The 27,566-nt window shown below is 34.9% G+C and overlaps 1 protein-coding gene across 5 annotated transcripts in view; it reads right to left on the bottom strand.

Annotated features, from left to right (window-relative positions):
- LOC142345599 (uncharacterized) overlaps positions 1-27,566 on the bottom strand; it is a 306,540-nt gene that overhangs the window by 117,115 nt on the left and 161,859 nt on the right. For all 5 annotated transcript variants that reach the window (XM_075397728.1, XM_075397730.1, XM_075397731.1 and 2 more), the window contains 2 exons: positions 14,884-15,065; positions 3,391-3,490 (listed from right to left, as the gene is read on the bottom strand). In XM_075397728.1, coding sequence (XP_075253843.1) covers positions 3,391-3,490; positions 14,884-15,065 — 282 coding nt within the window. The remainder of the gene's footprint in view (positions 1-3,390; positions 3,491-14,883; positions 15,066-27,566) is intronic.

Below are 27,566 nucleotides of genomic sequence, written 5' to 3'. Positions count from 1 at the left end.
CCAAAGTTTACAAAGTGTTACAATTTGAAGCAAAAGATTTGTTTAATTTGAAACAAAAAAAGAATTTGAAACAAAAAAAAAACACTAAGATTTGTTTAATTCTGTACGAAATAATGCCTTATCAGCAAATATTTGTAAACAATTTTTTAAATGTCCAGTGAGGTCGAGTGATTGTCAAGTCAAGTGTAAGACGAAATGAAATAACCTTAGCCAAACTATAAAAAGAACTTAGAAATACTTATAGGCTTATGAAACATTGAAAGATAAATTGATCCTTGCAATCCCGTTCTGCAAACTTTTTACCATGTTTCTGGAAATTATTGACACGATTTCTGCAACACATATTCTTGTCTTTTCGGCATTCATCTGGCCTAATTAGGGTGGCACCTTTAACTTTGAGAATATTTTTGGAGAGAGCGGGTGGGATATACATTGAAATAACCAGATGTATGTAACCAAATCACAATGCATTCAATTTAATGTAGTTCAGTGTTAAAATTTCAATGAAAAATATCATTTTTAGAAAACATTTTTTATCAAATTTTGCATATACATAAATTATTTTTTTGTAATTATTTTTGTTTTTCTATAAGAAAATTGTTTTTGTAATTTGTAATTATTTTCAGGAAACACAATTATTTTTGTTATTTATAATTAATAAATCAAAGTTGATAACTTTTTGCAAATTATTCAGACGACTTGCAAATAGTGTACAGTTTAATGCCAAAATTGAAAAAAAATGTTGCAGATCAAAACGAAACAACTGTAAGAAGCACCAAAAAATTGTGTAATGCTGTCAGAAATAATGCCTCATTAGACAATTGTTTGCAAACAAGTAAAAAAATTATAAATTGTCTTTTAATGGTTTGACTAGACCCTCGACCAGATATGTACAGCAGAGAAATCACAGCTCAACTCTACTAGACCTATTGAATTTTTATCTTTGTAATCTTAAACTTCCAAGATGTAGTGGAAATTAGCCAAAACTAGGCCTATTTTGGAGACTAGTTGCAATATTTTGCATTCAAACCACTAGCAAAACTCTTGAATTTGATTCAAGCAAAAACAGAATATCAGCCGGCTAAGGTCCGATTGTTTGCTCTCAGACAACAGACGGGATAAATTTAAATTAGAGGGGACGAAGAAATCAAAGAATAATCTAGAACAAGAGCGCAAAAACGATCACGTAAAAACTTTGCATAAAAAAGACAATCACGTTTACATTAATTGCTTAGAATTTCGGTTAAAGCAGTAAGAAAACGGACAGAAGCAACAAAATGACCATAATTGCCTAGAGATTTAAAAAGTTTTCAAATTTGGAATTCAAGTGTTCGAAACAGTTTCGAGCCTTATTTAATGGACTTGGCATGCTCAATTTCAATTATTTTCTCATCATCCAGATTTCTTATTTTTAAAATCATTTATTATCCCGGTTTGACATTAATCGCTTGCATAATTATTTTTAATTTAAAAGAAAAGAAAAAACAGAGCAACGTTCTTGATTATGATATTAACAACCTCAATAATTTTTTTTTAAAAAAAACAGCAAATAAGATGAAAAGTTGAAACCTCAATTAAGTCCTGTAAGACTCTACCTTATCTTTAGACTTGTAGACTATATCCAAAAATTTGCAGACTGACTGCTGAGCTTACAAGGTTCGAATTCAGTGACAAATTATAACATGTCAGAAAAGCTATCTGACAACGTTCTATCATATTCAGTCTGGTCAAATTGAGCTCTCCCGGATTGATATTATGCATCATCGTTCATTTGTCTCATGTTTTTGCTGATATTTTTCCATCCTTATTTTTTTCTGGAGATATAAAATATAAACTTAATTAAAACTACTTCGCATATCTGATCGTTTAAAAAGAAGTTTACTCAGCTTAAGATAATGGTTGCTTTTCCATTCAAGAGAAATTAAGAATCTGTCATAAACGATTATTTCCGGGATTTATAAATACACAGGTCAATTAAACTCTTCTACCTAATTGTTCTCAATGTCTTTTTTCATTTAAGTACGTTTCATCTACTTTGCAATTTACCTCTGGTTTTGCAAACAACCACTTGTTCCTTTTTATAAAATTTTTTGAGCAAAAGTTTTAAGTCCTCGGATGTTTTGGTCGTAAGAGCTTGCAGTTGTCTGAAAAAAATGATAGTAAACAAACTACTTCTCATATGCTATTCAGAGGTAAACTGGTTCACATAACTGGATTTTTGCAATATGAACTGCATCTAGCAGGCTGTGCAAGATTTTGGATGAAAATGCTGCAAGAAGATGTGCTGTCTTGTAAGATTTTGGCATATTCTTGGAGGGCCCGAGAAGATAACCATTATATGTCGAGGGGGCTAGTTTTTCGAAAACTATTACTTTTCTATTTTGCGAGAACTCATTTGCTTTCGGAAACAGACGAAAGCTCGATATTGAACACACATTAAGTCACCTCTATGACAATGTTTTGCTTTTGATTATTGCAGCCGGTGAAAATCCATTATGTTGATTCTCCACCAATCACAGACTGAGAAGATTCTATTCTCTTTTAAATAAGGCATGGTGCACTTTTCTAGTCAGTCTTCTCATTTTGCACACTAAGTCAAAATCTTTGACTCCAGCGTTTTATATTTTTTTCAAAGTCATAATTGAAGATCATGAGTGTTTTCCAGAGTCAGTTAGACCAGTAGATTTGAGTTAAGTCTGCCTTGCTCGCAGAAATAAGTAGCTCTAGCTCTATAAACATCAGGCTGTAAAAAGAGCCCATATGGGTGCGCCTTATTGTCTCTCAAGAAAAACTCTTCTGGTTATCGTGCAAGGTTTGTAAATTTACAAACAATATAGTGAAACTTTGAAATGTTAACTGTTTCAAATTTTAGAAATGAAGAAAGGCGCGAAATAAAAGAATCCCCTTCCCAAGTCCCATTATGGCCCTCAGATATAATTTTTTGCAATATTGTTTGTTATGGTATATGAGTTGCTGTATTTAAAAGGATCAAGGTCATATGTGTGCGATTGTATGTGTGTATTGTGTATGTGATGTGCGTGCTTTCGTGTGTTTGCGTATGTATGTATGTGAGTGCGTAGTGCGTAAGTATGTGCGTGCTCGCGTGTGTTGTTAGATATATATATATATATATATATATATATATATATATATATATATATATATATATATATAGGTGTGTGTGTGTGTGTGTGTGTGTGTGTGGGCTGTTATATATATATATATATATATATATATATATATATATATACATTTATATATATATATATATATATATATATATATATATATATATATATATATATAGGTGTGTGTGTGTGTGTATGGGGAGCACAAAGGAGGCATAAAATTTTCAAAATAAGATAAAGTAGGCTTATGCATTAAACGTACGTGTGCAGGTCTCGACAGTTGAAACATCGCCAGTTACGTTGTAAGAGTTGGCTGCGGTGTTCAAATCAACACACTCGAACACGGCTCTCACTGTCACATCCTGAAAAAACAATCATACACAATCTAACTAAAGATTATAGATTCAACAGAGAATTTTTGTCTCTAAAGGAACAATTCTGAGACTGAAATTGAAGAGCATCAGTGAACTTTTTTTTATCACATATCTTTACGCAGTGATACAAAACCAGATACATTGCAGAGACATCAAATTAAAACTAAAAGTAATTTGGACCTGTTTAATTTGATCCGACAAGACAATTTATTCCATTTTGGATGGCTCTCGTTATTAGATCTGTCGCCATCTTTTTTTAGACGAAACGAAAACAAAAAAGCAAACAAATAAACAGATGTCAATTTTGGGCGCTTTTTGCTTCTTGGAGTAGATTTTTTCTTCCAAAAAAATCTTCAAGATTCTTGCAAGATCTTGCAATGTACCAGCAGAGGCACGAGCTAAAACTGTAACTTTAAGAAACACGAAGTCATAATGTTGATTATATAGATGTAATTCAATGGTTAGGAAATGGATGACCTTTTCACGGTAGCAAAAGAAGATTTGTGAAGCAAATCTCACGAAAGTTTTAACTGTTGACAAGGAACAACAGTGGGCAAAGGGTAGCCCAGGCATATCGTGCCAAAGTAACGATAACTCAAGGGTCTTTTTTGAAACACCACCAACACTGGCGTCAGTGAAGCAAGCCGATTAGTTTGCTTCTCTGACGTCCAGCCGCAGCACCACCAACACTACACATTCAAATTTAAATGAAGGCAGAACACCGCACAGTTTTTTCTGGTGACCACCCCTAACCAAGCTCGAACGCGCAACTTCAAGGCAAAAGCAAGGGCAAGGGCAAGGGCAAAGACAAAGACCACGAATCAACCCCAAAACCAAGACCCATCCCCAAACCGGACAATAAAGACCCCCCAACACAGTCAACATTTCAACAACACAAAACACAAAGCAGAATATAAACCTCCTGACAGCAATGCCGAACAGATTCATGCAACCACCCGTTTTAAAAGCAAAAATCAGGGTGGTGAGTGAAAAATTGCGAAGGACCTGCAAACAATGAGCAAATTAATTGACAATGGGAACATAAATGCAGCAAAGAATGTTCATGAAAAGGCAGCGGAAACATTTTCCGAGTTCGAGGAAACCAGTTAAGAGTTGATTTCACAGCTTGACGAAGATCAACATGAGGAGTACATCGAAAAAATCACTGACACGTAGAACAACATCGACATGAAAATTAAAATTCAGAATCACATTTCGCAAGAAAACTCCACTACAAATTTCAACACACAAGACAACAACGAGACAACAGCAACAGCCAATTCAACAGGGGATAGCTCAGCAACCAACAACAACATCAACACTAGAGCATCTGGACAACAGCAAACATCCATTAACAGAAGTCTACACAACGACCAACCGGAAACTAGCAATTCCGTTCAACGTGACAACCTCAACAGTTTTTGGTATGATAGATTAGCTCACTCAAGCAGCCTAAACGACCAGCAGAACAGAATAACTGGAATGGAGGACACACAAACAAATCAGCCTACAGTACAACCACAGCAATTGTCAACAACGTTATCACAACCAGTTCCATTTTATACGCCTTATGTAGAAGCTCTTCCAAAGATGTATCTTCAGAAGTTCAACGGTAACCCGAGCAAATGGACAGATTGGTGCAGCCGTCTCCGCTTCATGATTGGAGAAACTCATCTCAGTGATGGACAGAAGATCGCCTATCTACAGGGACTTGTAATTGGAAAAGACAAAACAGCAATTGAAGAATTTGCCTGCAAGGGAAACCTATACAAAGATGCAATAAACGAGTTGAAACAGCGATTTGGGAACCCAAACGTCATCATCAGCAACTTGTTGGAGAAACTCATCAAATACAGATCACCAACGACATCCCCTCCTTGGACAATTGTAAATTTCTCCTTTTTCATAAACACCATGACAAGGACACTGCAAGAACTGAATTTCGAAGCCGATCTCAACAGCACAACAATCCTGAAGCATGCAACCGACAAACTACCTTACAGCAAAGAATTCAAATGGAATCAGTTTGTTTTACGACGACGAATTCAACAGCCAACACTTGCAGACTTCAACCAATGGATTAAAGAAATAGCAGAAGCACACGAACGCTCAACGCATCAAGGACGAAGCGGAATTAGCTTTAACACAGCCAGTGACAAACATCAAAAAAGTTCAACGCAATTGGAACCCGACAGTTTCATCAACAACACACCCATTCGAACATGGAACAACAGCAGCAACAACAACCAACACAGAACATAACCACCTTAATAACAACAACAGGATCCAGTACAACCCGAGGAGCACAACACAAATGTTGCAAGCAACAAGAGGCAGCAATAGCAACAAGCAGCCTCTGCCTTGTGTCTTCAACGACGGTAATCATCATTTATTCCATTGCCCAACGTTTAAAAGAAAGACAGCAGATGAAAGGCTTCATACGGTTTATCAGTTTAAACTATGCAGAAACTGTTTGGGAGCGAACCATCGAGCCAACAACTGTCCATCAAATTCTAATTGCAGGGAGCAAGGATGCGGACAACGACACAACAATTTGCTACATGGTGCCAACAGCAGATACGGACGAACAGTAACATCAATTGTTCAAACAAACTCTCATTTGAACAACTCAAGAGGAAGTGGCGACTCATTTGGAGTCATGAACAACAAAGATCCAGCCACAGCAGCAACCAAAGGACACAACAACAGCAACTAAAACAACAAATCTTTTATATGTCATGCCAGTTATTTTACACAACAAAGAGAACAAAGTTCGAACATACGCTTTCATTGACCCAGGAAGCAGCTTGACAATACTTCTCTCGAACACAGCTGTTGAACTACGTCTTCAGAAAAAAACACGTCAACAATTCGTCTTGGAAGGAGCCAACGAAACAGACACAAAAACTTGTTACAAAACGTCCACAGAAATCTCAAATTTGGAAGACGACGAACGCTACGATCTCAAACAGATATTCGTTGTGGAAAACATCAATTTGCCAAAGCTGAAGGAGCACCCGGGAGATATTTCCAGGAAATATGACCACCTAAGACATGTCAATATGCCAACTCTGGATAATCTCCAAGTCACAGTATTGATTGGACAGGACAACATTAACCTTATCTCACCAGTCAAAGTGGAACAAGGACCACCGTCAGCACCAAGCGCAAGTCTTTTCAAACTTGGCTGGACTATTTCTGGACCTCATACAGTGGTGAATGACAGCAAAACACAACATTCAATGCATCATACTGCTTTGTTTTGCAGCAATTGCCTCGAACAAGACAATGACCTCAACGAAGAAGTTTCTCTTTGGTGCGAAGCAGAGACAATGCCATTGGAATCCAAAAGCAAGTCAAATTATCAGGAAATACTGCTTGCCAACAAGATACTTAACACAACATGCTTGAGACAAGCAGATGGACGTTATGAAACGGGACATCTCTGGAAAGACAACAGCAGTTGGCCAGACACCCGGTCACAAGCTTTGACTCATCTGAACCATCTTGTCAACAGACTACAGAAGAAACCTGAACAGTACAAGAAATACAATGAGACCCAGACAAACCCAACAAGATACGAAGAATCTGCAATGCCAAAGCACCACAGAGCGGAAAAAGCCTCAATGACAAACTCTTAGCAGGACCCCACCTCCTCGGGAATATGCTTGGAATTTTGCTACGATTCCGAGAGGGAGCCATCGCCATCCAAGGAGACATCAAAGCGATGTTTATGCAAATCGGAGTACAACAAAAAGATCTGCGATTCATGTGGAGACAAACAAACAGCCAAAAATTAGAGGTGTACGAATACCAACGAGACATCTTTGGAGCCAGGGACTCACCAGCTTGCGCAAATTTTGTTTTGCAACAGACAGCCAAAGACGACATCGAATATCACCCAAATTCTCTGGAGATCTTTCAGCGGACCTTCTACATGGATGACATGGTTGCATCTTTCAGCCACACTATCACTGCTTTCACTACAGCCAAGGATGTCAAGGATACTCTGAAAAAAAGTAAATTCAACCTGACAAAATGGTGCAGCAACAGCCGTGAGTTTTGTCAGCAGATGCAATACAATCTTTGCAAACCAGTCGAAGAGCTCTTCAGCAAAAGTTTTCATCAAATTGTGCTTGGAATTCACTGGAGCTTGGGCGAAGACAAAATAATGTTCAAAGAGAAAGACAGAAAGAGCGTGGACAGGAAAACATGGACACAACGCAAGTTTTTGTCTTTTGTGTCAAGTTTCTACGATACTTTGGGAATCATATCTCTTTTCCTCATCCGAGCCAAGATTCTACTGCAAGAACTGTGGAAGCATGGACGCAAATGGGACAAAGCCATGAGTGGAGACAATGGAAAGGCCATCAAGGATTGGGTAGAGGAAACGGAACTGTTAGGTACGGTAGGGGTAAACAGGTTGGTAGTTGGTACAGGACTTGGGGACAATGGAACTTCATGTATTCTGTGACGCATCATTGGAAGCAGCAGCAGCGGTAGCATACATCAAGACAACCAGCAACAAAGGAATCACAATTCGTTTTCTTATGGAAAAAACAAGAGTGGCACCCTTACCTCAAACATAATTCCCAGACTAGAACTGCAGGCAGCACTTTATGCAGCAAGAATGAAGAAAACATTCGAAGATGAAATGGATTTCAAAGTTGACAAAATATTTCTGTGGAGTGACAGCACAACTCTTCTCAGTTGGATAAAGAACTTCAAATTGAAACACAAGATGTACAGCGGAAACCGAATTTCCGAAATAAGGGATCTCACCAGCACCAATCAATGGAACTACGTCAACACCAAGGACAACCCAGCAGATCAAGGAACGAGGGGACTTACAGCAACAGAGATGACAGAAAAGTTTTTTTTGTTACAGGGACCAATGTTTCTTCTATTTTAGAGCGATAATTGGAAAACAGACGAACAACAAAATAAACAAGTTTTCATGAACAGCGCCGAAAGCAGTTTACAGGAATAACGACGACAACCAATTGACAAGGATCTCAATGATGCCAACAAGTTTAGCCAGTGGTTGAAAATCAGAGCCCAGCCGTTGTCATCAAAATAAAAAATCTACAAAACAGAACGAGAACACGTGACCAACAGATCATAGATGCAGAAAACTTTCTCTTCCGTTTATCTCAGCAGCATTCGTTCGACGAGGATGTAAATCAATTAACACACAGCAGGCCAGTTCGAAAAAAGAGTAGAATGATTCAGTTGACACCTTCAATAGACGAAGATGGTATCATTCGTTCAAACAGCAGACTAGCCAACGCACCAGTTTCAACAGCAACAAAAAAGCCAATAATCTTAGGCGGTAGGAACAGGATTATTCGTATTTTTCTGGAATAGCAACAAAACATCAATGGTCATGTTGGAGTTGAACAGCAAACACATATCATTCAGTTGAATTATTGGGTTCTTCAATGCAAAACAGTAATGAAGAAGATCTCAAATAGATGCTACGAATGCAGACGACAAAGACAACTCAACAACCAGCCTCAGATGTCAGATCTTCCGAGTTGCGATTTTCAGTCAAACCTTTAGCCTTCAAAGAAACCGGAGTAGACTTTTTTGGGCCTTTTGAAATCTACAGCCAGATCAACACAGCCATGAAAGCTTACTGTTGCTTATTCACCTGTCTGGCGATACGAGCCGTTCATATCGAAGTAACCAGAAACTTGCAAAAGGAAACATGCATAATGGCATTCCAACGATTCTTCAGCCGATGAGGACTACCGGAAAGAGTTCACAGTGACAACGCTTTATAATTCATATGTACAGCGAAGACCTTCGAAGAAAGCAAATTTTACAACTACAGAGATACAGAAATATGCGGAATCGAAAAAAATTGCACGGAATTTTTTTCCACCAGGAGCACCACATTTTGGTGGACCATGGGAACGCCTCATTGGGATGAGCAAACGACTCTTCTTCAATATTGCCGGATCTAGGAAACTCCAGGAAGACAGTTTCTCAACCCTCATTTGCCAAGTGGAAGCTCTACTCAACAGCAGACCTCTAACATCAGTCAGCAGTGATGTGGAAAGCCTGACACCAGGCCAATTTTCGACAGGAATGACAACAGGACAGCCATCAGATTCTACAATTAGCAGTAATGACAGAGGAACAGGAAGACTATTGAACAATTTCAACAGTATCATGAACGAATTTTGGACACGCCTTTTGAAGGAATATCTCCCAACACTCAGACAACGTCGAAAATGGCATTCAACAGTAGACGGAATAGAAGTAGGGGACATGGTATGGATAATAGAAAAGAGCACACCCAGGGGTATTTGGCCGGTAGGAAGGGTACAGAAGGTAATTAAAGGTAAGGATAATGTGGTAAGGTCATGCCTGGTTAAAACATCAAGAGGGGATTTTGTTAAACCAGCTATTAAACTTAGTTTGATTAACGAAAAATCAACATAGAGGTTTTCAATAGTAAATGAAGAAAAACAATTTAATTATAATCTGAAAGATTAACGTGATATCAATTTTGGGCTTCAGGTAAATTGAAAGATGAAAATTTTAAAGTTCACTTCAATGAGTTAGCAATTCAAAGGGACTATTGGACATCATTCAGGTACAATTAGGGATTTCAATAAGTAACTCACCAGGATACTCAAATTAGCAAAATTTAGCGTACATTAGAAAAAATTTTCCATTAGAAAATTTAGGTAGGTAGGTTTAAAAGGGAGACAAATTCTGGACAGACTGTAGGTAGGTTTTGGAATTCAAATGCGCAATTAATTAGATTATTGTAAAACAGCAGAGAGTTGAACCGAAAGGATACCAGTGTTTTGAATAGGTAGATGACATTAAACAGCTTAGGTAAAACCAAACACCAGATGTAAAAAGTGTTACAAACATTTGGTATTCAGACGAACTCAATTTTGGGAAAACAGGTAAAAGGTAGGCAATAGGTACAAGGTAGTGGTAAGTTTAGGTAGGTAGGGAACACGGGGAGAATCAGTTTGTCAACCAGCATCTTTCAACGAGCATACAAGCAACAAAAATGTTTCCAGAAATCGTTCAGTAAGTGATATTCGCCAATCAGCCAATCCAAATGTTGATTCAGAACAACTACAACAGTAAACAGTTAAACGCAATGAGCACAAAAAGCAATTCAATTTTCCAGCATACAACTTCAATATAACACTACAAGCAGCAAATTGACAAGCAGTACACAGCAACAATCTACAGACAACACCGACGGAAGACATCAACAGAAATTTAACGACAAAAACAAACACTTCAGCAAGAATTATTTCAGCAGAAACAGCAGCTTTTTTTGAAGAGCAGTCAACGCATTTTTCAATTGCAGACATTATCAAACTCAGGTCAGACATACCTGTAGATATGGACGAGTCCATAACTTCAAGATCAGCGTTTTATTGAGGACACAACTCAATACAACATTTCAACATAATCATCAGCAGATGAAGTAGGAAATACAGTTCGGCTACACAAAAACACAACAGAGCAAAAGAGAACACGACAAGACAACAAAGAGCAACTTCAAACAGACTTCAACAACAGCAACAGATCGACTACATACTTTCTGATTTTTGGTGCCCAAAAATGGGGGCCCAGTGTACCAGGAGAGGCACGTGCTAAAACTGTAACTTTAAGAAACACCAAGTCATAATGTTGATTATATAGATGTAATTCAATGGTTAGGAAATGGATGTCCTCTTCACGGTAGCAAAAGAAGATTTGTGAAGCAAATCTCAAGAAAGTTTTAACTGTTGACAAGGAACAACAGTGGGCAAAGGGTAGCCCAGGCATTTCGTGCCAAGGTAACGATAACTCAAGGGTCTTTTTTTGAAACACCGCCAACACTGGCGTCAGTGAAGGAAGCTGATTAGTTTGCTTCTCTGACGTCCGGCCGCAGCACCACCAACACTACACATTCAAATTTAACTGAAGGCGGAACACCGCACATGCAGGATTAACTTCGGTTTCCGGCTCGGGAACAGACAGGTAAAGTTGAGACGCATCCTCAATTTGAACAAGTTCCAAATATATTTTAACAGGAAATTTGTAGCAGTCAGCTGGATGCTAGTCCATTCATGAACAGAACGCTGGGATCGTTTGCGTCCTAAGTCTACGTATAACAACAAACAGCCAAGTCAGGATAAACACCATAAAAGAATCTTAGGAATAATAAAAAGTCATAACCGATTTATAATTTTCATACAAATGTCAATATTCTTTTATGGACTTGTCTGGAATATCTATAGCATATATAATAAGATCATGAAAAAACCACATTAAGTACCAAAACTTGTGAGAAAATTGACAAATGAGCTCAACTTGCAGCAATAACACCTTTCTCGTGGTGAAATACTCCAATAAGAATGGCTGCGGAAAAGAATAATTGGACTTTGATAAAGGCAGTTCGCAATTGTCGAAAGAATTTCATTGTTCTCTCAAAATTTTCCAAAAAAAGGACTAAAATATATGTTATGAAAAGTATGTTACGAAAACAAAAATAAAAGGACTAAAAAATTATGTTATGCAAAGTCTGTTACGAAAACAAGACAAACTAGAAAGTTTCATAATTGGATAAGCATTCTCCTAAAATGTAATATCAAAAAAAAAACGAAATTTTATCTTAATACTGCCACTAAATTATATGGTAACTTTGCTGTGTACTCCTAAAAGTTCCAACAAAAGACAGATAAAAATTCTCCAAAACTCCATAAAAATGAAAAGGAGAATCAGTTAAATTTAAGAGCCGGGATACTGTATCAAGTGAGATTCGAACTCTAACAAAGCTACAAACAAATAAATAAGATTATGCACGTAGATATCCAGATTCAAAGAATAAGGCATTTTTTTCTGATTAACTTTGCGTCAATTTTACATCAATGTTGTATAGAAAATTTTGTCAACATTTATATTTTGTATCTATTCTGACCAAAAAAGGATTGCGCACCAGCAATCTAGTATGCACCTGTTTTTATCATCAACCATTCATGCAACATTTTTGTGCGTACGGATCTGTATCAACATTAACGCAGATAGACTTTTTCATTTTCACAAAATCTCTTGTAGCCTTTGCAATAAAATTTTGATTAGTTACATGAAAGAATAGTTAGGAAAAAATTACAGGACTAATTACAGAAAAAAATTTTCTCTCTGCTATATGGTATTTTCCGCCAAAAGATAGTGTTCCTAAATAATTAGATTTTGCATACTAAACATTAAGTTTAAATAAATGAGGAATTAAATAATTGTTTAAATTATACTAATTTTTGGGTTATATTTGAATTCAAACTCGAGGCTGGCATCACTGTAATCGTACACGTTGATTCGGACTACTGCAGATTTTTGTTCATCACATTCATTGAGTTCAGAAAAATTTTCACACAGTTTTAAACGAATTTATTGCAGCAATTTTGGAACCTGATTACTGTTTAAAACAATAATGAAAATTTGCAACAAAGAAAAACTTAGTGATATTGAAAACAATGTAGTAATATTCTGTAACATTGTCATACCACTGAATCTTCCAACCCGGAAAATTTTTCAAGTAATCATCACTACAAGTCAAGCTTATTAACATTGCGGTCTGCGATCTAAGATTACATCACTCTATGAAAGTTTGGACGAAAATTGACTATTTATATGAATGTTTTGACTCTGCTCTACTTGATTACTTGATCTTCTAATGTATCCAAAAACGAATAGCAACGGTTCAATTGCACCGTATATAATTCAGCTTCTTAATTGGAGTGCAGTAAATAGTTGTCATTGGATCGGAAAAAATCTGTTTTCATAAATATTTTCTAAGTTTTCCCCAAAAAAATAGGCTTATTTTGTTGCTTGCACGTAGGCACGCAATGCTAGCAAAATTGCAACAGTAATCCAGATTTTAAAGAAAATTAAAAATCTTATATTTTGGCATTGTGAATTTTGTTCAAGTTCTTCGTGCATTTCAAACTACGAAAATTTCCAGATACTGCAGACCCATTCCGAGCATTTCCAAACGTCATGACTACAGCTTAACCAAAATTTTGTAATCGAACTTTTTGGGTGGTGCAATTTTCCACTGGCATAATGGATGCCTGTAAAGGTTCAGTGTGGCACAATGTTGTACAAGAAAAAAATTTTCTGGAAAATTTCATGTAAATATGGTCCTTTCCTGAACCTGAATATTGTAGCAATTGTTTGGTAAAAACGAACTGTGAAAAGATTTTGCTTCTTACTATGAAAAAATTTTGGTTTCACTTTAATAGTATGCTAGAACAATTAATTTTTGATTCCTCTAAAACAAAGTTTAGGGCAATTATTTTAGTCCTGTGATCTTTTTTTCAGTGCAATTTGCCTGACGCTTTTAAATTTGTCCTCAAAAATGGGATGAACAGGTGAAGCCCAGGAGAACTGAGTGGCTGACTCAGCAGCTCGCCTGGAGATCTGTGCTTTACTAGTCAATAAGTATGGATTCACCAAAACTGTTTTGAGAAGACAATATTTATTGGTGTTGTGAAGGAGGTTTCTTAATTTTAAGAGTTTGACACCCTCTCAGTCACCCCACCTTCAGCCCACCCCCCCCCCCCAGACAGCTCCCCCCAAATGCACACCCTAATGCTATCAATCCTAAGCCCCAGTTGGCTACTACTGAAGCCAATACCTCGCCGGTAGTTTGAGAGCAATTCACCCGAAGTTAGTTGGTTATGTTTGAGTTCGGGAATTTACCCTGACGCTACACACACACGCACAAACACACACAAACCACAAACAAACACATACACAAATACACACACACGCACTCACACACCTCAAATTTATTGGCTTTTCTTTTTGTTGACACCTCAACTACCCGGGACAAGGTTTTTGGGTAAATTTTTGTAAGAATTGCAGTGAATGCGGTGAATTTTTGTAAGAAATGCGGTGATTGCGGTGAAAATAAATTTTTCACCACATTTCACTGCATTTCTTACAAAAAATCACCACAAAATTCACCGCATTTCCTAAAAAAATTCACCGCAACGACTTTTGTGGCAAATTAATGTAAGAAACGCGGTGAATGAGGTGAAAACAAAAATATTTCACCGCATTTATTACAAAAATTTAGCGCATTTGCTTTCCAACGTTTACTCAATCTGATTTAATTTAAGAAATAGCAATCAAGTACATGAGAGTTGGCGAAGTGGAATAAATATTGAAGGCATGCATGAGGTCAGAGGTTCGAACCCCTGTACGGAATATTCTTTTCTGCATGAATACTGAGAAAGCGGTGAAAATAAATAATTCACCGCTATTCACCGCAAAAAGATATAAGAAATACGCGGTGAAAAATATTCCTCGAGGCCAAAACTCGATCCGGGTATGGAGGGTAGCCCCCCACCTACCTGACAAGTAGCAGAAATGAGTCCGGAAAAGGTGTGTGTGTTTGATGCAGCTGCGACTGTTTCGTAAGCTCCCCCAGCATAGTTAGCCTCGTGGTTGTAACTGGTTGCTGCGGTCCATTCCAACGTGACCTCGTCGTATCTGTAGTTCGAAGTCTGGATCAAGGAACTGGGAGGCGATGGTTCTACACAAACAAACCGTTATTAAAGCTATTCTGTTCATCATTGTGAGCCTAAATTTCCCTAAATTTGGGTTTTTGGAATTAGGACTTCAGGATTTTTCAATTTTGGGATTGAAGAACTTTGAGACAAAGGCTTAAATTTGTGAAGTAAATTACCTATTATAATCTTTTAAATAGTATAATTTACTATAACCTGTTGCTAAATGGTGTATACCAATTAGCATATGATTCTTTGTTGCCATATCTCGCATTGTAAGGCCCTTTTTACACGTGAGGATACGTTTCGCGGAATTAAAGTGGCCAAATTGAACAAATGGGTTCTACTTTATTTGGTATGGGCGCTGGCTAGGAATGATTAGGCGTCTACCGAATTGAGAATACTGATACAGAAAGTGCCGGCGTGTCTTTAGCCCCCCTTTTTGGTATGTTTACGATGATGGGGGGTAGAGGTTATCTGGCCACTAAGCTGGGGGGTGGGGCTATAATGGGAAAGACCCGTATCCGCGGTTATTATCTCTCACACAAATGATAATATATATAACAGTTATATTTTGCATGTAAACATTTAGATAAATTCGTGGGGGTGTCTCAGCAATAGGAACCAATTCCCGGTCGAGAAATTTTCTAAAAGATATGTAATAAATGCGCTGATTCTTCAAAAAAATTCAGCACAAAAAATCTTAATAAAGCGCTGAATCTTTACAAGAAATGCGCTGAAAACCACTGAACGTTCAAAAATTTATTGTTGCCTGCGCCTCAAACCCTGCCCTCCGGTGCCATAAACATCATTTAATCCACAGCACCATTGCTTCCTGGAAGTCTTCCTAGATAATTTGATTATATATAAACAAACAGTTAAATGAAAAATGCGCTGAAATTATGGAAGAAACGCACTGAAAATTCAGCGCATCTCTTAAAAAAACGTTGATCGTTTTGACACCTTTTGACAAAATATTGACAAAATTTGATAACTTTTTTTTACCAATTTCAATTGCTGTTTGATGTATATCGGTCCAAAAAATGCTGTATAATTTTTTTAAGTTAGTATCTATTGCCAAGTCATGGTTAGTGTTGCTTGGTTATCTTGCAAAAATCTTCGTTTGTTGATACCCAAGCAAAAATCTGAAAATTTGTATATAACTTAATGTTTTCATAGCAAATTCTATGTCCAGAAATTTGTACGATTTACCAATTATGGCATAGTTCCTTGCAAGATGTATAAAATAATGATGGAGTTCTCTTCACTTATATAATGCTACAAGATGCTAAAATTACTTAATAAACGATTTGATAAGAAATCTTGTTATATTGAACTTCTTTAAGAACAATTGTTTCGTCGTGCCAAACTTCATTAGCTAAAACAATTGCTAGAAATTTTTAAAATAGATCTTAACGATTCATTTCTGGCTAATTAAAAATTTAGAACTTTCAAACTGGTAAAGTGAAAATACTTTTAATATTTTCACCCGTATCACAACAAAAAAATGCTACTTCAAAATTTAATGAATTACTAAAGCACAAAATTAATATAGACATCTAAAATTTTTCAGAAAACCACCTGGTTTCAGAATTTTAATTGAATTTTCGATGTAAGATATAATTCAATATTACTTCAGGAACAACTCTGTTCATTGAATGTACAAAATTTTAGCCAGTAAAAAACAGTAATCTGTAATGCAAAATTGTTTGGGCACTTGATCTGTTAACCGTTGTAATTTCTATTTTTTTTAAATAATAGTGCGATGTTGTCACGAATAGATTTGTCTGATGATTACCTGTTAGCACATCTCATTCAGCTATAATTAGTATTGGTTGCTTAAATTGCTCTAACTAAAATATTAATACGAGTTATTTTTCAATATTTGCAGCATAGGTAGGTAATTGGAAACGCCATCTCACAAATTAGCAAAAGAACAAAAAGCAAAACAGAAATTCAACTCACAAAACTGGCAGAGTTGACTCATATAGTTACTCTAAAGCTCCTTCACTTTACTTTACATATACGCTCAGTTTCTTTCCATTGTAAACTTTTCCTGCCCAGAGTGAAGGAAACTAAAAACATATTCATTGCGGGACATAAAAATTTTATCAAATTGATTGATTGCGAGCTATTAAAAATCAACAGATTAAATGAGTGATTAGTTTCTCATTATTGTTACTTACACAAAATTTCTTATCGAGACTCATATTTTCAAGTTGGAAAAATGAAAGGTCACTGAAAAAGGATTAATTTTGACTTCATTTCCAATGATGTAAATAAAACCAAACAATGGCTAAAAAAACTAAAATAGCAGAAGAACTAGTAAAATAGACAAAAGTCTCAAAAAAAAAACAAAAAATGGACCAATTTTAAAAAAGTTTTTGAAACGCCATCTTAAAACATGCTTAATTCTTTAAAGTTATTAATAATGTAGTCGATTTAGACCACTAGATGTGAAAAAAAAGTTCAAACGAAGTTACAAAAAGTTCCGAAGACACCTGAACAAAACGATCGGCTCGCTTACAGAAAATTGTTGTTCTTATCCAATTTTCTTGCAATGTCAAAAACAAAGGTATCAAGAAAAAATATCCTTTTTCACCCCCAGTGCTACACTTGAACCACTCCAAGATTGTTCACTTGTTGCAATTCTTCTTTCCAAATTCAATCCAATTAAATAGTTTTGAAGAACTACAATACACCAACACACCTATTCGAGCCACAAATAAAACAGTTCCCCAATTAATTCGAATATTTAGATTTGTATAAAAGAAGAGTTCTTAAATAATAGCCTTTGCGAAGTTGATAGCGGCAAATAAAAGTTTTAGTGATTGAAATGTAGAAAATGTTTTCGTGTCAGATTTTACTTCTCTTCAACCAAAGCCAAACAACTTTGAAAGATAATGACGATTGCTTTCCCAATTAAGATGAAAAGGTCGTCACCTAAATAGTGAATTCTGCTGTAAATCAATTTCATAATTTTCTTTTGTTTTACACAATAAACTGTTTCTGACCCTTTCAGTAGGAAGAAGAAGGTATTTAACAGTCCCAGTGTTTTTTTTATCAGAAGCAATCTTCTGAAGCTCAATCAAAATAATACATTACTCAAAGTCTAAAGTTTACTTGCTCACTCCTTCAACTTCTAAAAAGACGAAATTGTTAGGCAAATATCTTGTGTACTAAAAGTTTGCCTCCGAATGAAATGAAATAAAACTCTTAAATATGCAAGCATTGAGTACGACAATTTTTGAATGAGAAGTCAACGTAACTTACTCTTCTATTAAAAATCAAAACAAGCATTATCTTCATCCACATTTCTGCTGTTTTCTAATAGACATCAAAAATACAAAGTTACTTGAATGCGAAATAGAATGGAGGCCCTGATTCGTCTAAAAATTTGATATCAAGTACAAATTTGATTGCTGTAGCTGGTTTGCTGCTTCTAAAAATGAATTCTTCCAAGTAGCCAAATAGACAAAAATCGCTATATTAGTTCTTTGATGATTATTTGGTAAGTTTTGTTTTGAAAGTTCACTAGGAAAGCTCGCCGTTTTTATATAAATTTTAAAATTGAATTGTTTCAACAAACTGCGTTCCAGAGAAATGTGTTTTTTTTATCGTTTTATAAATGGCTAAGTGGTTTGCCTAGTTCTTATCAAAAAAATTAAAATGGCTATTTGCTTAGACATTTTGAAGTAGGTGAAAACCGAAATTAACAGTGCAATGCATTCTATTCTTTTATCAAGACAACTTAAATATTTTATAGTACTTTACAACGGCGGCACTTTGAATGAAGACTACAGATAATGAATATTTCTTCTCAACGGAAGTGACCTTATCAGTAACTTGCGCTGCGGATAAATTAGTTTTTAAAAAGACAATAGGATATGGATGCTCTTGATTTTTCTCTCTAATAAAACAGCTGTTAATACAACAAGCAAAACAGGTCATTCGCTCTTTATATAACGCAATAAAAGTAGAAGAATGGCTAACTGTTACGTTAACTGTACAACCGCACAATAAAAGCTTAATTTTTAGTACCGACAAAAAGTTTTGTTGATAGGATAGAAAAGGACGAATTCAAAAAAGAAAGCACCGTTAAATCAGGTAAAATTATTGAATTCCTCTTTTTTATTCTTATTTCTAATGATTTCACTGGGCTTTGGGCCTCAATTCAACCCAAGATTAACACGAACTGTGGGAGGACATATAAGTTTAATTACGCACAAATAATACAAATGGAAATGCGCCATAAAACGCACATTTGGCCCCTTTTGACCCATTTGACCAATTTAAAAACAAATGGGACAATACCTCCTCACATTTGTCCACAATTTATGTCACTTCCTTCCACAGCTTTTTTGCATTGAACTATTCTACAGCTGGAGTATTAATTTTCAATGATGATCCATTCTTCAGGATCTAAATTTTGTTATTTACCATGTTATGAGTAGGCTTATACAACCGATTTGCCTTTTTTAACCCACAACGTGTAAAAATCCACGCCTTGAGTACGAACATTTTTGACCGAGAAGTTAACGTAACTTAATCTTCATTTAAAAACAATCAAATGAGCTTCATCTTCATCTACGTTTTTGCTGTTTTCTATTAGCCATCAAAAATAAAACGTTCATTAAATGCTAAAAAGAGTTTGGGCCCCGACTAGTCCAAAATTTTGATATCAAAGTTTAATTTGATTGCTGTAGCTGATTTGCTGCTTCCAAAAATGAATTTTTCTAGATTAAAAAATAGACAAAAATCCATCGATTAGTTTTTTGTTAGCTTTTGTATTGAAAGCTCTTTCGAATATCTCGTTTTTGCTTGATTAGCTTGAATAAACTTGAAAAATGAACTGTTTCAACAAATTGCGTTCCAGAGAAATTTGTTTTTCATTATTTTGTAAGTGGCTAACTGTATTGTCTATTCCTTATCAAAAAAATTAAAATGGATATTTGCAAAGACATTTTGAATTAGGTGAAAAGCCAAATTAACAGTGACAATGCATCCTATTCTTTTATCAAGACAACCTTTATATTTTATAGTACTTAACAACAGTGGCAATTTGAATGAAGACTACAGATAATGATTAAATTTTCTCAACGGAAGTGACATTATTAGTAACTTGCCCTATGGATAATTTACTTTTTTAAAAAAAGACAATAAGATATGGATGCTCTTGATTTTTCTTTCTAATGAAGCAACTGTTATTAAAACAAGCAAAACAGGTCATTCGCTCTTTATATCTTATTACTCTTTTTTATTCTCTTTTTTCATTCTTATTTTTTTTCTTATATTTAATTATTTCAATTTGCCTTGGGCCTCAATTCAATCCAAAAGTAATACGAACTGTGGAAAGATATGTAAATTTATATACACACAAATAGTACCAGTGGCATTGCGCCAAAAAATGTGCATTTGGCCCTTTTCGACCTATTTGACCAATTTGCGCACAAAGGGTACAATACCTCGTCATATTTGTCTACAATTCATGTCATTTCCTTCCACAGTCTTTTTGCATTGAATTAGCCTACAGCTGGAGAAATAATTTTTAATAATGATCCATTTTTCGGGATCTAAATTTTGTTATTTACCATGTTATCAGTAGGCTCATGTCACCGATTTGCCTTTTTTAATCCGCAACTTATAAAATCAAAGCCTTGAGTACGAACGTTTTTGACCGAGAAGTCAGCGTAACGTAATCTTCATTTAAAAACAATCAATTAAGCTTCATGTTCATCTACGTTTCTGAAGTTTTCTAATAGCCATCAAAAATAAAACGTTCATTGAATGCGAAATAGAATGTAGGCCCTGATTGGTCAAAAAATTTGATATCAAGGACTAACTTGATTGCTGTAGCGGATTTGCTGCTTCCAAAAACGAATTCTTCTAAACTAAAAAATAGACAAAAACCGATCGATTAGTTTTTTGTTAGTTTTTTTGTATAGAAAGTTCACTTGAATATCTCGTTTCTGCTTGATTAGCTGGATTTAAATTGAAAAATGAACTGTTTCAACAAATTGCGTTCCCGAAAAATGTGTTTTTCATCGTTTTATAAATGGCTAAGTGGTTTGTCCCCTTCTTATTAAAAAAATTAAAATGGATATTTGCTAAGACGTATTGAAGTAGCTGAAAATCGAAATTAACAGTGCAATGCATCCTATTCTTTTATCAAGACAACATAAATATTTTATAGTACTGTGCAAAGGTGGCACTTTGAATGAAGACTACAGATAATGAGTCATTCTTCTCAACGGAAGTGACATTATTAGTAACCTGCCTTGCGGATAAATTAATTTTTTAAAAAGACAATAGGATAGGGATACTCTTGATTTTTCTCTCTAATAAAACAGCTATTAATAAAACAAACAAAACAGGTCATTCAATCTTTATATAACAAAAAAAGTAGAAGAACGGCTAGCGGTTACGTTTACTGGTCAACCGCCCGATAAAAGATTAAATTTCAGTACCGACGAAAAATTTTGTTTATAGGATAGAAGAATGATTCAAAAAAGAAAGCACCGTTAAATCAGGTAAAATTTCTGAATTACTCTTTTTTATTCTTTTTTTTCAATGGTTTCATTTGGCCTTGAGCCTCAAATCAATCTAAAAGTAACACGATTTTTCGAAAGATATATAAGCTTATTTACACACAAATAGCACCAATGGCATTGAGCCACAAAACTTACATTTAGTCTTTTTTTGACTTATTTGACCAATTTGTTAACAAATGGTACAATGCCTCGTCACATTTTTCCACAATTTATGTCACTTCCTTCCACAGTCGTTTTTGCATTGAATTATTCTACAGCTAGAGTATTAATTTTTAATGATGATCCAGTCTTCAGGATCTAAAATTTGTTATTTACCATGTTATGAGTAGGCTTATACAACCGATTTGCCTTTTTTAACCCACAACGTGTGAAAATCCAAGCCTTGAGTACGAATAGTTTTGATCGAGAAGTTAACGTAACTTACTCCTCATTTAAAAACAATCAAATAAGCTTCATCTTCATCTACGTTTTTGCTGTTTTCTATTAGCCATCACAAATAAAATGTTCCTCAAATGCTAAAAAGAATTTGGGCCCCGATTAGTCCAAAACATTGATATCAAGGTTTAATTTGATTGCTGTAACTGATTTGCTGCTTCCAAAAATGAATTTTTCTAAAAAAAAATAGAAAAAAATCGATCGATTAGTTTTTTGTTAGCTTTTGTACTGAAAGATCTCTTGAATATCTCGTTTTTGCTTGATTAGCTTGAATAAACTTTATAAATGAACTGTTTCAACAAATTGCATTCCAGAGAAATTTGTTTTTCATTGTTTTGTAAGTGTCAAAGTGGTTTGTCCTCTTCTTATCAAAAAAATTAAATTGTATATTTGCTTAGACATTTTGAAGTAGGTGAGAATCGAAATTAACAGTGGCAATGCATCCTATTCTTTTATCAAGACAACCTATATGTTTTATAGTACTTTACAACTGCGGCACTTTGAATTAAGACTTCAGATATTGAGTATTTTTTCTCAATGGAAGTGATATTATTAGTAACTTGCCCTGTGGATAAATTATTTTTTTGAAAAGACAATAAGATATGGATGCTCTTGATTTTTCTCTCTAAGAAAATAGCTGTTAATATAACAAGCAAAACAAGTCATTCGCTCTTTCTATCACGCATTAAAAGTAGAAGGATGACTAACTGTTACATTAACTGTTCAACTGCCCAATAAAAGCTTATTTTTTAGTATCAACGAAATTTTTTTTTAAAAAGATAGAAAATCACGGATTCAAAAAAGAAAGCACCGTTAAATCAGGTAATATTATTGACTTACTCTTTTTATTCTTATTTTGATTGGTTTCACTTGAGCTTGTGGCCCCAATTCAATCCAGAAGTAGCATGAACTGTGGAAAGATATAAAAGCATTTTTACACACAAATAGCTCAAATGGCCTTGCGCCACAAAACGTAAATTAGGCCTTTTTTGACCTTTTGACCAATTTGTAGACAAATGGGACAAATCCTCGTCACATATATCCAAAATTTATGTCACTTCCTTCCATAGTCTTTATCTTGAATTAGCCTACAGTTGGAGTCTTAACTTTTAATGATGGTCCATTTTTCAGGATCTAAATTTTGTTATTTACCATGTTATGATTAGGCCCATACCACCGATTTGCCTTTTTTTTAAATCCGCAACTTGTTAAATGAAAAATTTTTGCCCGATTAAAAATCAATCAGAATTGTTTTTGAGTTCTGGCAAAAGTGACAGATATTTCAAATTTTTCTTAAATTAAAATAATGTTTGACTCCCTCTCACTGTTTTCCACGCTCGCTAATAACTCCAATCTTATATCATGGACTGTGAAAAACCCCAACAAAATCAACCAATTTTCGTGAAATTCTGGCGTCATAATGCGTTCCTGTTTGACTAAGAATATTTACAACATGATTATTCCAAAAACGTATGCAGAAAAAAAAACAGACTGAATGTAAATTTTTTTCTTAAACTATGGACAACAAATAGAAGCTAAACTTATAGCATCTGCTCTGATAGAAATGGCCTCAGCTGAAACAGACTAACAGTTTTTAATTATGAGATTAACGCTTCCAGCCATACATTGGGTGCGTGGTCAAACTTCAGAGAAATGCTTGATAATGTTATGGGAGATTGAATATAAATTTTTTTCTTAAACTATGGACAACAAAGCAGCTAAACTTATAGCATCTGCTCTAATAGAAATGGCCTTAGTTGAAACGGACTAACATTTTTTAAACATGAGATTAACGCTTCCAACCATATATTGCGGTGCGTGGTCAAACTTCAGAGAAATAATTGATAATATTATGGGAGATTGAATATAAATTTTTTTTCTTAAACTTTGGACAACAAATAGCAGCTAAACTTATAGCATCTGCTCTGATAGAAATGGCCTTAGCTGAAACACACTAACATTTTTTAAACATGAGATTAACGCTTCCAGCCATATATTGGGTGCGTGGTCAAACTTCAGAGAAATGCTTGATAATGTTATGGGAGATTGAATATAAATTTTTCTCTTAAACTATGGACAACAACAAGCAGCTAAACTTATAGCATCTGCTCTAATAGAAATGGCCTTAGCTGAAACGGACTAACATTTTTTAATCATGAGATTAACGCTTCCAACCATATATTGGGTGCGTGGTCAAATTTCAGAGAAATAATTGATAATATTATGGGAGATTGAATATAAATTTTTTTCTTAAACTATGGACAACAAATAGCAGCTAAACTTATATCATCTGCTCTGATAGAAATGGCCTTAGCTGAAACAGACTAACATTTTTTAAACATGAGATTAACGCTTCCAGCCATATATTGGGTGCGTGGTCAAACTTCAGAGAAATAATTGATAATATTATGGGAGATTGAATATAAATTTTTTTCTTAAACTATGGACAACAAATAGCAGCTAAACTTATAGCGTCTGCTCTGATAGAAATGGCCTTAGCTGAAACAGACTAACATTTTTTAAACATGAGATTAACGCTTCCAACCATCTATTGGGGTGCGTGTTCAAACTTCAGAGAAATAATTGATAATATTATGGGAGATTGAATATAATTTTTTTTCTTAAACTATGGACAACAAATAGCAGCTAAATTTATAGCATCTGCTCTGATAGAAATGGCCTTAGCTGAAAGACACTAACATTTTTTAAACATGAGATTAACGCTTCCAGCCATATATTGGGTGCGTGGTCAAACTTCAGAGAAATGCTTGATAATGTAATGGGAGATTGAATATAAATTTTTTTCTTAAACTATGGACAACAACAAGCAGCTAAACTTATACCACCTGCTCTAATAGAAATGGCCTTAGCTGAAACGGACTAACATTTTTTAATCATGAGATTAACGCTTCCAACCATATATTGGGTGCGTGGTCAAACTTCAGAGAAATAATTGATAATATTATGGGAGATTGAATATAAATTTTTTTCTTAAACTATGGACAACAAATAGCAGCTAAACTTATATCATCTGCTCTGATAGAAATGGCCTTAGCTGAAACAGACTAACATTTTTTAAACATGAGATTAACGCTTCCAGCCATATATTGGGTGCGTGGTCAAACTTCAGAGAAATGCTTGATAATGTTATGGGAGATTGAATATAAATTTTTTTCTTAAACTATGGACAACAAATAGCAGCTAAACTTATAGCATCTGCTCTAATAGAAATGGCCTTAGCTGAAACGGACTAACATTTTTTAAACATGAGATTAACGCTTCCAACCATATATTGGGGTGCGTGGTCAAACTTCAGAGAAATGCTTGATAATATTATGGGGGACATGATACGGATGATACTGATTTATGATAACTGAAAAATTATCGCGATCAAATTTTGTAAGCAATAGTTAAAAATAATTGAAGACGGTTAAAAAGTTTACTTATTATGTTTTTAAAAACAAAACGGTATATATTGATCTGTGTTAAGAAGACAAAATATCTTCTTCAAATCAAATTAATTTTTCTGACCCACTTTAGTGGGGGGAGGAACTATATATTGACAGTTCTTTTTGTTCCGTCAATTATCGCCAATCTATATATTCATCGTAAAGGATTGTGAGTGGTATCATTAGAAAGCTTGTTAAGCGTAAAATTTTAAACTAGAAAGATCTTTTTGACTTTAGCATTTGTCAAGGAGTTGCCGAGATTTAAACTTTTGTGAACGTTAGGCCAACCTCTGTAATTTTTTTCGTATCTTTCGCAATTTTTGCTTAACTTCCAATCATTTTCTGTAAAATGTGATAAAAATATTAACAATAACCTAATGGGTTTTGAGTTTAAAGATAGAACAGAGTTGAACAGAGTTTAAAGATGAACTGAATTGAAACTTTTGCACTGCTAACGTAAAAATCAAGGCCAAATTCGCGTTCGAAACTGAAATTTGTTCCATTACTGACAAAAAAAGGCGAAATATTCTTACTTATTTCCATAAAAAACTTACTGAAAAACTTACTAAAAACTTACTAACTGTTAAACTGCCCAATAAAAGCTTATTGTTTAGTATCAACGAAAAATTTTTTTAAAAGATAGAAAATCACGAATTCAAAAAAGAAAGCACCGTTAAATCAGGTAATATTATTGACTTACTCTTTTTATTCTTATTTTTATTGGTTTCACTTGAGCTTGTGGCCCCAATTCAATTCAGAAGTAGCATGAACTGTGGAAAGATATAAAAGCATTTTTACACACAAATAGCTCAAATGGCCTTGCGCCACAAAACGTAAATTAGGCCTTTTTTCACCTTTTGACCAATTTGTAGACAAATGGGACAAATCCTCGTCACATATATCCACAATTTATGTCACTTCCTTCCATAGTCTTTATCTTGAATTAGCCTACAGTTGGAGTCTTAACTTTTAATGATGGTCCATTTTTCAGGATCTAAATTTTGTTATTTACCATGTTATGATTAGGCCCATACCACCGATTTGCCTTTTTTAAATCCGCAACTTGTTAAATGAAAAATTTTTGCCCGATTAAAAATCAATCAGAATTGTTTTTGAGTTCTGGCAAAAGTGACAGATATTTCAAATTTTTCTTAAATTAAAATTATGTTTGACTCCCTCTCACTGTTTTCCACGCTCGCTAATAACTCCAATCTTATATCATGGACTGTGAAAAACCCCAACAAAATCAACCAATTTTCGTGAAATTTTGGCGTCATAATGCGTTCCTGTTTGACTAAGAATATTTACAACATGATTATTCCAAAAACGTATGCAGAAAAAAAACAGACTGAATGTAAATTTTTTTCTTAAACTATGGACAACAAATAGAAGCTAAACTTATAGCATCTGCTCTGATAGAAATGGCCTCAGCTGAAACAGACTAACAGTTTTTAATTATGAGATTAACGCTTCCAGCCATATATCGGGTGCGTGGTCAAACTTCAGAGAAATGCTTGATAATGTTATGGGAGATTGAATATAAATTTTTTTCTTAAACTACGGACAACAAAAAGCAGCTAAACTTATAGCATCTGCTCTAATAGAAATGGCCTTAGATGAAACGGACTAACATTTTTTAATCATAAGATAAACGCTTCCAACCATACATTGGGTGCGTGGTCAAACTTCAGAGAAATGCTTGATAATATTATGGGAGATGGAATATAATTTTTTTCTTAAACTATGGACAACAAATAGCAGCTAAACTTATAGCATCTGCTCTAATAGAAATGGCTTTAGTTGAAACGGACTAACATTTTTTAAACATGAGATTAACGCTTCCAACCATATATTGGGGTGCGTGGTCAAACTTCAGAGAAATAATTGATAATATTATGGGAGATTGAATATAAATTTTTTTTCTTAAACTATGGACAACAAATAGCAGCTAAACTTATAGCATCTGCTCTGATAGAAATGGCCTTAGCTGAAACACACTAACATTTTTGAAACATGAGATTAACGCTTCCAGCCATATATTGGGTGCGTGGTCAAACTTCAGAGAAATGCTTGATAATGTTATGGGAGATTG

Source organism: Convolutriloba macropyga, chromosome 9 (assembly GCF_964194025.1).
Source record: "Convolutriloba macropyga chromosome 9, txConMacr16.3, whole genome shotgun sequence".
NCBI classification, from domain to species: domain Eukaryota; kingdom Metazoa; phylum Xenacoelomorpha; order Acoela; family Convolutidae; genus Convolutriloba; species Convolutriloba macropyga.
This window is presented reverse-complemented; position numbering and strand designations above follow the sequence as displayed.